The sequence below is a fragment of the Scyliorhinus torazame genome, chromosome 3 (genome assembly GCF_047496885.1).
Source record: "Scyliorhinus torazame isolate Kashiwa2021f chromosome 3, sScyTor2.1, whole genome shotgun sequence".
Classification (NCBI taxonomy): domain Eukaryota; kingdom Metazoa; phylum Chordata; class Chondrichthyes; order Carcharhiniformes; family Scyliorhinidae; genus Scyliorhinus; species Scyliorhinus torazame.
In genome coordinates this window covers 54,795,623-54,808,556 of record NC_092709.1, presented here as the reverse complement: position 1 = coordinate 54,808,556, position 12,934 = coordinate 54,795,623, and the positions used below count along the sequence as shown (strand labels likewise).

Below are 12,934 nucleotides of genomic sequence, written 5' to 3'. Positions count from 1 at the left end.
TGACCTGGAGGAGGGCGTAGAAGGATGGGTGAGTAAATTTGCAGATGACACTAAAGTCGGTGGAGTTGTGGACAGTGCAGAAGGATGTTACAAGTTACAGAGGGACATAGATAAGCTGCAGCGCTGGGCTGAGAGGTGGCAAATGGAGTTTAATGCAGAAACGTGTGAGGTGATTCATTTTGGAAGGAATAACAGGAAGACAGAGTACTGCGCTAATGGTAAGATTCTTGGCAGTGTGGATGAGCAGAGAGATCTCGGTGTCCATGTACATAGATCCCTGAAAGTTGCCACCCAGGTTGAGAGGGTTGTTAAGAAGGCGTATGGTGTGTTAGCTTTTATTGGTAGAGAGATTGAGTTTCGGAGCCATGATGTCATGTTGCAGCTGTACAAAACTTTGGTGCGGCCACATTTGGAGTATTGCGTGCAATTCTGGTCGCCGCATTATAGGAAGGATGTGGAAGCATTGGAAAGGGTGCAGAGGAGATTTTCCAGAATGTTGCCTGGTATGGAGGGAAGATCTTATGAGGAAAGGCTGAGGGACATGAGGCTGTTTTCGTTAGAGAGAAGAAGGTTAAGAGGTGATTTAATTGAGGCATACAAGATGATCAGAGGATTGGATAGGGTGGACAGTGAGAGCCTTTTTCCTCGGATGGTGATGTCTAGCACGAGGGGACATACCTTTAAATTGAGGGGAGATAGATATAGGACAGATGTCAGAGGTAGGTTCTTTACTCAGAGAGTAGTAAGGGCGTGGAATGCCCTGCCTGCAACAGTAGTGGACTCGCCAACACTAAGGGCATTCAAATGGTCATTGGATAGACATATGGATGATAAGGGAATAGTGTAGATGGGCTTTAGAGTGGTTTCACAGGTCGGCGCAACATCGAGGGCCGAAGGGCCTGTACTGCGCTGTAATGTTCTATGTACTCTATGTATTCAGGGAAATTGTTTTTTAGTAAGCAGTGAATGTAGAATGTTGTCAGTATCCATTCACTTCATATAAAAGTCCTAGAATGTTGAGGTTTGGAATTACATTCCAAGTTCCTGGAATTCCACATTTATTAAATATTGTGCAATATTCAACTGATAGCCAGTAAACTTGGCTTCTGTCCCTTTCATTTCTAATGTTTATGGGAACGTGAATGCTATCACACTGTACAGATATCAGTTTTAACATCGCAGTTGTGAAGTTATTCTCACTGTTACAAAATTACAAACCTCACTTTATGAATGCCGAATCAGGGAGAGCTATGACAGTAATACGTAATGGAGAAGCCAGTAGTTGCATAATAATATGCTGCTGACTTTACTTCTTTGAAAGCTAGCTCAACAAATGAAGCCACTGTGTTGCGCATGTGATGGTGAAGCAAAGAAGAAAGTGTCATAAATCCCAACGCAAAGAATGTAATCCATCAAGAATTACATTAACTTAACTTCTTTATTCTGTCTTCCCCACAAATTTCTCCTCCTCTCTCCTGAAAATGTTGACTTCTGCTGGCATGCACTTTCTTGAATCCCTGCTGCTCTGCCTACTTTGACCAAATGGTTAATCTACTTGTGCAAGCCTCATTGTCATTTAGCTTTTCAACTTAACTCTGATTGTCTGGCTTTCTTTAATTGCGCGAGGGTGAGGTTTGAAGGATCCAGAAGGCGAGTTCCTTTACAGTTATCACCAGGATACAGCCTGTCCAACGAACCCCTGACAAATCAGTCAGCCTCCCATAGCCTTCCCCTCAAGGTTTATGATTTACCGCCTCACTCCCCGTCGCTGCCACAAGGCCTACGATCGGCCCCACAGGGTACCCAGTCTTCCTCCACCATGAAGCCTCCCATCAGACTCCCAGCTTCCCTCCAGAACTCCACCAGACCTGCATTTTCCAAACTACCTTGCATCCACCAGCCCAGATATCTAATCTCATACCCCCCAAAGGCTTCTGGCTGTCCAGGATCAGAGGCCCAACTGATCGATTCCTCCCTTTCCCACCCCTTGAGATCACGTTCCCTCCCCCTTCCACCTTGCCGCCCCATCCCTCCGAGGTTGCCTCGGACACCACACTACCCAATTCTGGGTGAATTAATGTGTTTCTTCTGCTTTCAACTGGTTCCCCTCTCTCTGTAGTCTTTCTGTGAATTAAATATCAGTCAAGGAACTAATCACTCAGGCAAGCACTCGAGAAGACAAAGAAAAATAGACCAAGCCAATATTGCATCAGGCACAATTCAGCATAGTTTGGACACCACATATCACATTGTGAAATTGGTGTTTTTGTATCAATTTTAGATTGACAAAATGGGTGGCCCTGAGTTGAACATCTTCTCTAAAAGATAATAAAGTAGAAATTGGTATGTATTGCGCTTGTTATTCAGGCTGACGCTGGGCAGTTGCCTACATCAAATGTTCCACTGAGATTTGCTCAGCAGGCCTCTATAATCTAGTTTCTGGGTTAAATGAGCCATTTTAGATTAATTTGGCTAATTTATACCATTGATTGTTCTTTTGCATGCAAAATAAATGGTTCAGTTCTGTGTGCAAAAGACGTTCAATATTGCACGTTCACAAATAATCCTGATTGTCAATGCATGTGGCTTTGATAATACACTCTGATATGTTTTATACAGAAGAAAAGATAGATTGGAAGTAATCTGGAAAAATCCAGTGATCTACAGTTCCTCCTTGGCCCTTACACCACCCAGATATTTAGATAGACTCAGGTTCTTGCCCTGTGCTAATCCCATATAATGCTTTTAGTGGCACATACAAAAGACATATACAGTGGGATCTTCTGCCCTGAGACTGGAAATTCCCACCTGAGGTCAACAAACCTTTAAACGGACGGTCAAATTGTCCGTCCCAACCATGACCATTCCCACGGTGGATAGGACCAGACAATTTATCCTATAATCATGGTCATGCATACCAGTATATCTGTGTATAACTATTCATTTAAAATTCTTCAAAACATGATTTTGAAGTTAATTAAAATATTGGTGAAAAGAATTTCATATGACAACATGGTTCTGATGTTTCTCTTGTATTGATCTGGGAAATTCAGTTTCTAGAGGTGAAGGAGAACAAAGAGGTGGAGGCCTGTGATGTTCAGTCTCCACCCTTTTATACCACCCTCGGATTTCCTGGACTTTCCCTATTGTTACGGGTGGGAAGTAGGCCGGGGGCGGGCTGCCGTTAATGACTACAAATGACTACAGTATGTGCAGGGAAAGGGTAGGTGTACACATTGTCGTGTTGGGTGCTCTGCTACACAGACGAACCAACACGGTTGCGGATGGTACAACTCAGTTTTATTACTAACAATATTTACAATGGTAAACTGGTTACTGTGGTTCGTTCATTACCATTGAATCTGTGGACCTATCCCTAACACTATCTTGGAGTGGCACTCAGCACATGGTGGATGTCTGAGTGGTTTGCTGTGAGCTCGGTGCCCTGAGCTGTCTCCTGCTGGAATGAGCGGGAAGTATCGTTTTATAGCGCGTATGCTCTTGCCTGTGATTGGCTGTGGTGTTGTGTGTGTATTGATTGGTCCGTTGATCTGTCCATCAGTATGTATGTATGTTTGCACCATGATGTTTACCTGAATATCATGACACACATAAAAGGGGAAGGGGGCAATTTTAACTCCTGTCTCATTCTCCTGAACGTGTTCTAATAGGGGCACCTGAGAAAAAGCTGTATCTAGCTTTTGTCACTGCTGCTGCCCCCAACCCCTGCCCATCCAGGTTGGCGAGTCTGAAAGCAGCAGACAACAAGACAAAGGAGGCCTAAAAAGGCACGTGGCCTTCATTTTCAACAGGATTGTTTTGGGTCTTCAGGGCTGCTGAACACCTTCTGGCTGCTGTTTTGGGATTTCAGCTGGGAGGCCCTGCAGCCGATGGTCATTATTACTGCAGCAGTCGCAGGCACTGGCTTCCTGGCTCCAATACTGAATGCAGATCCCTCTCAAAGTTAGGGGCCACACTGAGGGCATTCTGATAACTGAACTGCAAACGTTGAAATTGCGATCAGGTCTGCAGTCATAACGTACCTCAGGTGCACAGCTGGGCCTAATTGCTCGGCAGACTGGGGAGAGAAACATGGGCTGTTAGGTAGTCTTCCACGAGTATACCATGGAGTAAGTTTCAGGCCCAATCACATCAACTATAATTGGCTATTATCTCATGTTTATGTCACTAAGTTTCATCCTATGTCATCAAGTTTAAATTTTAATAGATTATGATTATTGATCCATGGAAGAGAAATTTAAAGTAATCTGTGGTGCTAAATTTGTTCAAAAATCAATCGTATTTTTAGCTGATACTTACAGTGCAGTGTATTTTTTTTTGTCTAAACTGCTCCCTTCAAATTATATTCCTTGCACCAAAATGCATTCCTTCTACCTTGATACAGACCCCTCTAGGACCCTCTTACTTACACAATGCAAAGCTGCTTATATAGCTGGTGTTCATTATGAAAAAGATGAAACAACCATATCTGAGTTGAGGCATTAAAGCCTGTGGTAAATACAAATGCTCAGAAACTCCTCGGTCAGATCTTTCACTGCCGACAGTATGACAAGAGAGGATTTCAATAAGCAGAGGCACCTGTATACATATATATAAGCCCTCGAGCATAATGCTGCTGGGTGAAAATACAGTTAAAGTATACAAGAGCAATTGCAGCTGACGTGAAAATGTGCAACTGCACATGTTACTGGCTAGAAACAGAACTTTACAGCAGTGAAGGTCACTTTTGAAGTATGATGTGGTAGGTAAATTTACTGCATGTTGCCGTACATTATCGATTGTTTTCTTTTAAAGACATTCCGAATACTATGGTTCAACTTGCGCGATCCTGTGAAAGTTCAGGTTTTGTTTTGCTTTCATCAGTATCAGACCACCTCCACTGCGCTACTCCAACGAGATTTGGCATTTTCCTGTTTTTTAGTCGAGCAGGCTTTTTGTCAATACGGCTTCTGTGGTTATTTTTTATTTTGGATGTAAACAGGACAGTAAATATCCAACTTTCTGGATCTTTGTTCTTTGACAGCTTTCAGTGGATTTCTTTTGGTCTGTATTGTGAGATTCAGAGCACAGAATCATCAATGGACGATTCAAGCTGCTCTTTTGGTTGTATGTCAAAATGAAGTTCACTTTCATCAGCCAGTGGAAAGGCTGCCAATCCCAAAAGTCAGGGGCACTGCATCTAAATCTGCAGCTGTTAAACAAAGAGCTGGCAAACTGATCGAACCTAAGAAATCCTGCAAACAAAGTAAGAGATCGCACTGAAATAAGTATACCCTACACCAGCTGAATATTGATGCCACAGAATACGTGATTGTTTAGAACAAGTATTTTAAAAATTTTCCTTAAAAACAGGGGCGAAATTCTCCTACCCGCCCCGCCACATTTCTGCCCCGACCGGTCGGCGGGAGTCTCCGTAACACCGGCCGGTCAATGGGATTTCCCATTGTGGGGCAGCCCCACGCCGTCGGGAAACCCCCGGGCGCCGGCAAAACGGAGACTCCCGCCGGCGGAGAATGACGCCCCAGGTTCCTCACTTTCCTCAACTTTGCCCTCTGCCTAGTTTTGGACTTCAAAGAGGTCACACCCTACTTTCCAACATCTCTATTAAACACTTAAGAATGTCCAATGCGCTTTGCATGTCCCACTTCAAAGGGTCGACAGAAGGTAAAAAGGAAATTATTCCATGCTTAAGTTATGTAAGCAATGTGGTGATGTAACCAAGTCAGATTGCACTTCCAATCTTTATTCTTCTTTCAAAAAAAAAGAAAGAGAATTTTGCATAGAAAGAGTACCTTTCATGACCTCAACCGCTCCCAAAATGGCACTGTTTCACTCTAAATTACAATTGTAATGTAGGAAACTTGGCAGCTAATTTATACTCAGAAAATTCTGACAAATAGCATTGAGATCTGACCAGTTAATCTGTGTTGGGTGGGGGACTGCAGAGAGACCCCCCTCGTTCTTCTTCAAAATAGTACCAAGGAATATTTCTACACCTACTTGAGAGAGCAGGTGGGGCCTCAGTTTAACGTCTCACCCAACAGGTGGCACCTCTGACAGTACAACGTTTCCTCAGTACTGGAGCATCAACCTAGATTTTGCCCTGCTGGAATAGGTCTTGAACCCAGAAATGTCTCACCCACAGGTGAGGGTGCTATCGAACCATGGCAAATACATTACCATGCTTCCTATCTGGCATTCAATATCCTTGTGTACTGCATTGCCACTCCCTACACCAACCTCCTCACTGGTATGCAACTTAGCCTCTGCACTAAGCATCTTGGTAGCTTTAACCTACACCTCTCAACCAACTTCTCTATCTCTTATCCTCACTCAATTTTAGTCTTTATAGTATCCACACCTATGGTCACCTGTTATGGGCCAGGGTTTAGAGAACCCCAAAGTGTATCATGGAGTTCACCTGACCCACAACTTTTAATAGATTGTGGTTATGGGGAACACAAGGGCCTGCTTTACAGGTGTGACGCAACAGAGATCTAAAGTACTTTTAAACCAAAACCATGTTTATTTATGAATCCAGTTAACACTTTATAAACCCGCAGTAAACATCTTAACAACTATCAACACCAATAATCCCCACAGATACATTATTCTATAAATAACCCTTCATAACTTTCCTAACAACATCCGTATATTAAACCCTTGTCAAAGAAAGACAGCAGGTTTACATCTCTCCAGAAACAGGTATTACTTTGAAATCCTCAAATGAGCTGAAGACAGTCTGTAGCTTGTAGAGAGAGATCATTATACAGCTGATTGCTTTGCCTGCAGCTATACAGCTCTGAAAATGAAACTAAAACACACTGTAGCTGCCTGCTCACAAACGAAAGTGAAAGACAGCCAGCCCAGCTCCACCCACATTCTGACATCACTGCAACTATTTGATAAACGCCCATTTCTTAAAGGTACATCCACTCCAGCTATTTGATAAACACCCAGTTCTTAAAGGTACTCTCCTTTCTACGGCTGCCACCTCCCTCCCTCCTTCGTTTATCCATGCCTTGTTCTCCTTTCACAGCCACCACCCGATCTCAATGCATTGATGCCTCCTCTCCCCTGGTTTACCTAAGCTCCCCGTACAAGAAAAGCGGCTCCTACTCAATCCAAATCCACCAGGAAGACTATATTGCCTGTTTTAATCAGTTGTGAATCTGAAGACAAGTCTTTCTCTTGAGCTGCTGTTTGCTAATTGAGTGAAAGGCAAAACGTCACCTTCCCAATGATGGGATGAAAGTTGGTTATTAAGTCGCAGCTTCCTCGAATTTATCGAGAAGAGTGTAGTTCACCTTTTCATCCCCTGCCATAAATTCTTCGACCTTGTCACTGATTCCATGTCCTCCCTGACTACATGCTCAGACTGAAACAGTCCCTCTAAACTTCAATTGCTTTGTTTGAGCTAGAAGTGAACATCATTTCATAACAATTCAGTACCAAGGTCACATATTTCCTCTCGTACACTGCTTCAGCCTTACCATCAGCCAAACTCTTTTCCATGATTTGATTACTCAGTTGCCTTGCTGATATGTTTCATTTTTTTGACCATTTTGTCTTGTCAAACAAAAGTCAGTTCAACAAATATCTTAATTTATTTCACCATTACTAAATCCCTCTTTTGAAAGATAGGAGATGGGTACATGTAGGTGCACACAAGTTTCTGATATCCCAGTTTTTATACCGAGGCATTTTCTTTAGTCCCCACTTCATTTTATTATGTGACTAAATGTGTAGGCAGCCATAATCACAAGGTACGAATTTAGTGACAGCTTTCAGTGGTTGATGTACTTGGCAACTATTAATCGGCAATAATCTAATCCAGTGGTTCAAACCACAACAATGCCATTGACTCTTTTTCAACTCACATTGGAGGCTGAAAATTGTTCTATCACTGAAGCCTGTTCCGATGCTGTGCATGGATCTTATTGGTTTTGATCAAATTTTGTGCCAGGGGCAGCACGGTGGCGCAGTGAGTAGCACTGCTGCCTCACGGCGCAGAGGTCCCAGGTCCGACCCCGGCTCTGGGTCACTGTCCGTGTGGAGTTTGTACATTCTCCCCATGTCTGCGTGGGTTTCGCCCCCACAACCCAAAGATGTGCAGTGTAGGTGGATTGACCATGCTAAATTGCCCCTTAATTGAAAAAAATGAATTGGGTACTCTAAATTTATTAAAAGAAAACTTTTGTGCAAAGCGCAACATGTGTCAGCTCAGCCAATGAAGCCTGAATCTTCTTCCTCTGGCTAGTGAATGATTGGGATTAGACTTCTCCTGTCATTGCCATGGCCTATTTGGCTGGGTTTGGGAATTATTATCTATTTAGGGTGAGCTTGCAGCAGTTTACCACAACCAAGAAGGGAACCAGCCATTATTGAGGATGAAGTTGTGACTGCGCTGCAGTGGTGGCAGAACCAGAAGAGGAGGGAACAGGTTTATAGGGCACAAACGAGATTGAAGAGTTAACAGGAGGAATATTTTGGGTGTTTGAACTGGGCAGAAGCCGAAACAAATAAAATATTTTGGCCAGAAGAGAGTGAACGGTGCCCACTACTGCTATCTCTTCCTTCAAAAATGGAATCAGTAGACCTTTAAATCTGCAGGAAGAACCACTGCTAGACTTTAATTACTGACTGTGGGATCAGCAGTATTAACAGAAAATGACAAGGAAACAGAGTGCATTGCTGTGCCTTGCCTTCCTGTTTGCACCTGTTCTTCCTGCTGTCATCTGCATGTGATGGGCAGCCAACAACCTGCCCCCGTGTGGCAGGATGGGAGAAAAATCTAGGTTATGGTTAAAATTTGGTGATAGGCTTCCTCACAGATTTTTCTTGATTTTGCCAACTCTATACTACCTGTAATGTATAGGTTAGGAATACCAAGACTTTACCATTTTGTGCATTCCATATCCTGGCTGCAAAAATACATTCCAAAGGAGGAACTAACAAGTAAGGCACCATTACTGCAATCTCAGGAATACATTGCAGTTACTATCTGAAACAGTCTAAATATAAACGGTCAACTTGATATCTAACCAAAAAATGTTTCAGCTGTGTTTCATTTGGCATGATGCATGAAGATGAGAGAGTTTTATTATTGCTGAATTTCTGTTTTCCTTAACTTAGGGTCCAAATGCTCTTGTGACATACACAATTATTAGCGGGGCCGACAACAGTTTCCGTGTTGATCCAGAATCCGGAGATCTTCTAGCCACTAAGCGTTTGGACCGAGAGCGCCGTTCCAAATATTCCTTACTGGTACGAGCCGATGATGGGCTGCAATCCTCAGATATGAGAATCAACATTACCGTCAGTGACATTAATGATCACACACCCAAGTTCTCCAGAGATGTGTATTCATTTGATATACCCGAGGATGCTGCACCAGGTAAAACCAGAAACTAAATCAAACCTCAAATTATTAATAAGGAATAATAATAATGGAATATGCCAAACTAACATCCCCCTTGTCTGGACACCTAACTTAGGAGTAGTTCCTATGATTCTGTTCACTCTTTAATCTTCTTCAGTTCTCTGCCCGAAGGCAGGACCTTGACGATTATTCGCCGACCACAGCAGTGTCGTGATTCTTTTTCTATGGGTAAGGTAGGAATCTACCTCAACCAGAATGAAGGAAGATCGAACCCAATGAAATCAACTACAGTTGGAAATAATCTGATTCAGGTGCTAGAAAACTGCCCCTCCCCTCACTCTTTTGAGGAAATCCTTGTTTTTTCTTGTTGTAAGGTCATGTTAACCAATTATTACATAATTTGAATAGCCTTTTTATTACCTGAGTGACCATCACAAAATGCCATGTTCCTGGCTACATGTGTCTTTTGGACCTTAGACAGCATTGTACTGGCATCATGCTGAACATTATTCCAGTTAACTCAGGTCAAGTTCCATTGTTAATATGTAATTGTTAGTTACTTGTCTGCAAAACAAGAGGCCAAGTGCTAAGGGATTCCATATGTTATAAACTATCTCAAGCTGATTTGCGCTGTATCTTCTCTGTCTCTGGCCTGGATTGCGCTGTCAGCTGCCCTTGAGCAGAAATGCATAGTAAACAAGCTCTGAGGCTTAACTAGAATATCCTGTATAAATATATCTTGATAAATAAATACGTAAGAGTGTTTTGAAATAATGCCTTCCATAAATAATGAGCAAAATGTTTCAATTTTACATTCTTCAAAGAGGGGTCATGGGCCTGGATTGTCCTCAGAGGTGTTCTCATGGGAGATTTTGGGAGAGAGATCTCAGGAAGGGTCAACCAATCACAGGGTGAGAAATTTTACAGAAGGTTTGCATATTAGAATTCCTTTGGATCCCAAAAGCTGTTCTCACTCCCTCACATAACCTTGCCAGAGGTGATCGTAAATGAATACCGCAGTATTTATGAAGAGGGAACAAAGGCATATGTAAACGGCGAGGAAACACAGAAATGTCAGGAATGTAGATGTCTTGCCGAATTTAACAGCAGGATATTGATAGAATTTTTAAAAACTCCTTTTGCCATCTGACATTGCAGGCTGGTCAGCTGCTAGGCCAGAAAATCTGAGGTACAAGGTCGCAGCCATAGAATTGGTGAAGGGACTCAAAGTGCGTCCGAGAGATCATGAAGGGAGTGCTTATGGGCATGAAGGGAGTGCTTATGGGAAGGGGTGAGAGGTTGCTGAGATGGTAGATATGGGGGAAAGAGATCACGCCAGATGAATTGTGGGGAGGAAGAGATCTTAGAGAGGGCGAGATTACATGTGAGAAATTTAGGGAGGGGCTGACCAATCACAGAGGGAAATATATTTGCAGTAGGTTTGCATTATAGAATTCCATTGGATCCCCCAAAAGCTGAGGCACTGAGTCTCATTTAAATATTATAATCATTTACCCGCCTCTTCAGAGTTTATTTTTTTGATCCAAAACATGTTGTGGTTAAGCCAAAAGTGGGTGCGTTTGCAGCTGCCCAAACCCTATCCCCTCCTGCCTGTCATGGGGGGAAGTGAAGTTAAATTTGCTCTCATGCTTCTGTTGCACTCCCAGGAAAGTAACAATTGACACAGCAGAGCAACCCAAACAAAATTTGCAGCTGTGCTCTCTGTTTATTTACCTCCCCTTCCTTGGGAGAAACAGTGCTACGTAATACTAGTTTCACTTTTTTTGGAGAGATTTGGAAAGGTAGTAACAGTGCATGACCAAAGTGGAAAAGTCAGCCTGACCAAAACAAATAAATGTTTAGTTATTGAAAGAGAATATGAAAAGTTTAGGACTTTTAAATCACCTGGTCATTTACTGTCTGTTTATGGTGAAAGACTATGATAACCAAACTGAATATTTACATGTTTATATCATGGTCCTAAAGAGCAACAGCTTGACAGAGTACCAGAATCCTTCCGTACAGCCATATGTCCTTGAATCCTCTACTTCACACCCTGGCTATGTTCTGTCCTTCCAGGAGGACGGACACACAGGAGTTTGCAGTACAGTGGTACATAATCCTCAACATTTATTTAGGATCCATGAAGTCTCATGGCATCAGGTCAATACGAGCAAGCAAACCTCCTACGAGACTGGGCCTGCGGTAGTAGTGAGAGAACTAATGTGATGGAAAATCCTACTTGATCTCATCCTCACCAAGCTACCTGTAGAGGATACATCACTCCAAGATGGTACTCGTAGAAGTGACCACCACACAGCCTTTATGGAGACGATGGGTGCAATTTAACTAAATGGAATCAAAGTCCCACAGCGAGCTCGTTTAGCCACATGTTTCCCAGCATCTCAGCATTGAGAAACACAAGGCTATCAAATGTCACTCGGATTAGATATGAGGCCACAGCAATGAACGCGTGGCCAAGGCCGCCAATAGCCCATTTTCTGCACTTAAGAACCGCCGCGAGTGCCGTTCCGCCTGGTCCCCATTTGTGGGGACAAGTACCAAACGGCACTTGCCTGAGGTCTCTGAGGCAAAGGGGTTGAATCCCAAAGCCTCGGGTACCTCTGGAATCAGCACATTAGAATAAAGCTTACTGCTTCGCTATAATATGCAGATTTTCTAAAAAGTAATTCCGCCCACACAGTGAGATTGCGTTGAATCTTATGAGGTGTTGCGAGCCGGGTAGATCCCAGGAGCGGGGTCTCCCAGCTTTCAACGGCCACGCTGCGCCACGCGCGGCAAGCTGCTTTTCCAGCGTGGCCGTAGGATTGCCCATTAACTCCAGTTCTCTCTCAGCAGAAGCTGCCAGATTTGCTGAGATTTCCCAGGATCTTCAATTTTTATTTCCGATTTCCAGCAGCGAGGCATTTTGCTTTTATTTGAGTGTCCAATAACAAAGAATCCCCTTAACATTCAATCACATTACTGAATCCCCTACAATCAACATCCTTGTAGTGGGGGTGGGTACGTGGTCATCATTGGCCAGAAATTCACTGAATCAGCCAAATAGTTACTTAAGCTAGAGCCGGTTCAGACAAATAGTTACTGTAGGTAGAGCAGATCAAAAGTTGGATATTCTGTGGTGTATAACTCACCTGACTTCCCAAAGACTTTTCACTATCTATTAAGAGGAATCAGGAGTGCAATGAATACTCTAAACCTGCCTGGATGAGTGCAGACAAACAAAACCCATGAGGCAACACAACCGGGGCAAAGCAATTGCTTTATTGATACATCCTTCATCGCCTTAAAAATGTACAACCTCCACCTCTGGTGCACGCTAGCTGCAGTGTGTATCACTTACAAGGTCCATTGCAGCAACTCACAAAGGTTTCATTGACAGCACGTCCCAAACTTGCAATCCTACCACATAAAATGCCACGGGCAAAAGGCACATGGCAACACCACCACTTCAAAGTCACACACCGGGCGGCATCCTCCAACCCCACACTGGGTCGGAGAATCGCCGGC

At 43.3% G+C, this 12,934-nt stretch overlaps 1 protein-coding gene across 2 annotated transcripts in view; it reads left to right on the top strand.

The window, feature by feature from the left end:
- Positions 1 to 12,934, top strand: part of fat4 (FAT atypical cadherin 4) — a 388,547-nt gene that overhangs the window by 199,638 nt on the left and 175,975 nt on the right. For both annotated transcript variants that reach the window (XM_072495681.1, XM_072495682.1), the window contains exon 4: positions 9,157 to 9,418. In XM_072495681.1, coding sequence (XP_072351782.1) covers positions 9,157 to 9,418 — 262 coding nt within the window. The remainder of the gene's footprint in view (positions 1 to 9,156; positions 9,419 to 12,934) is intronic.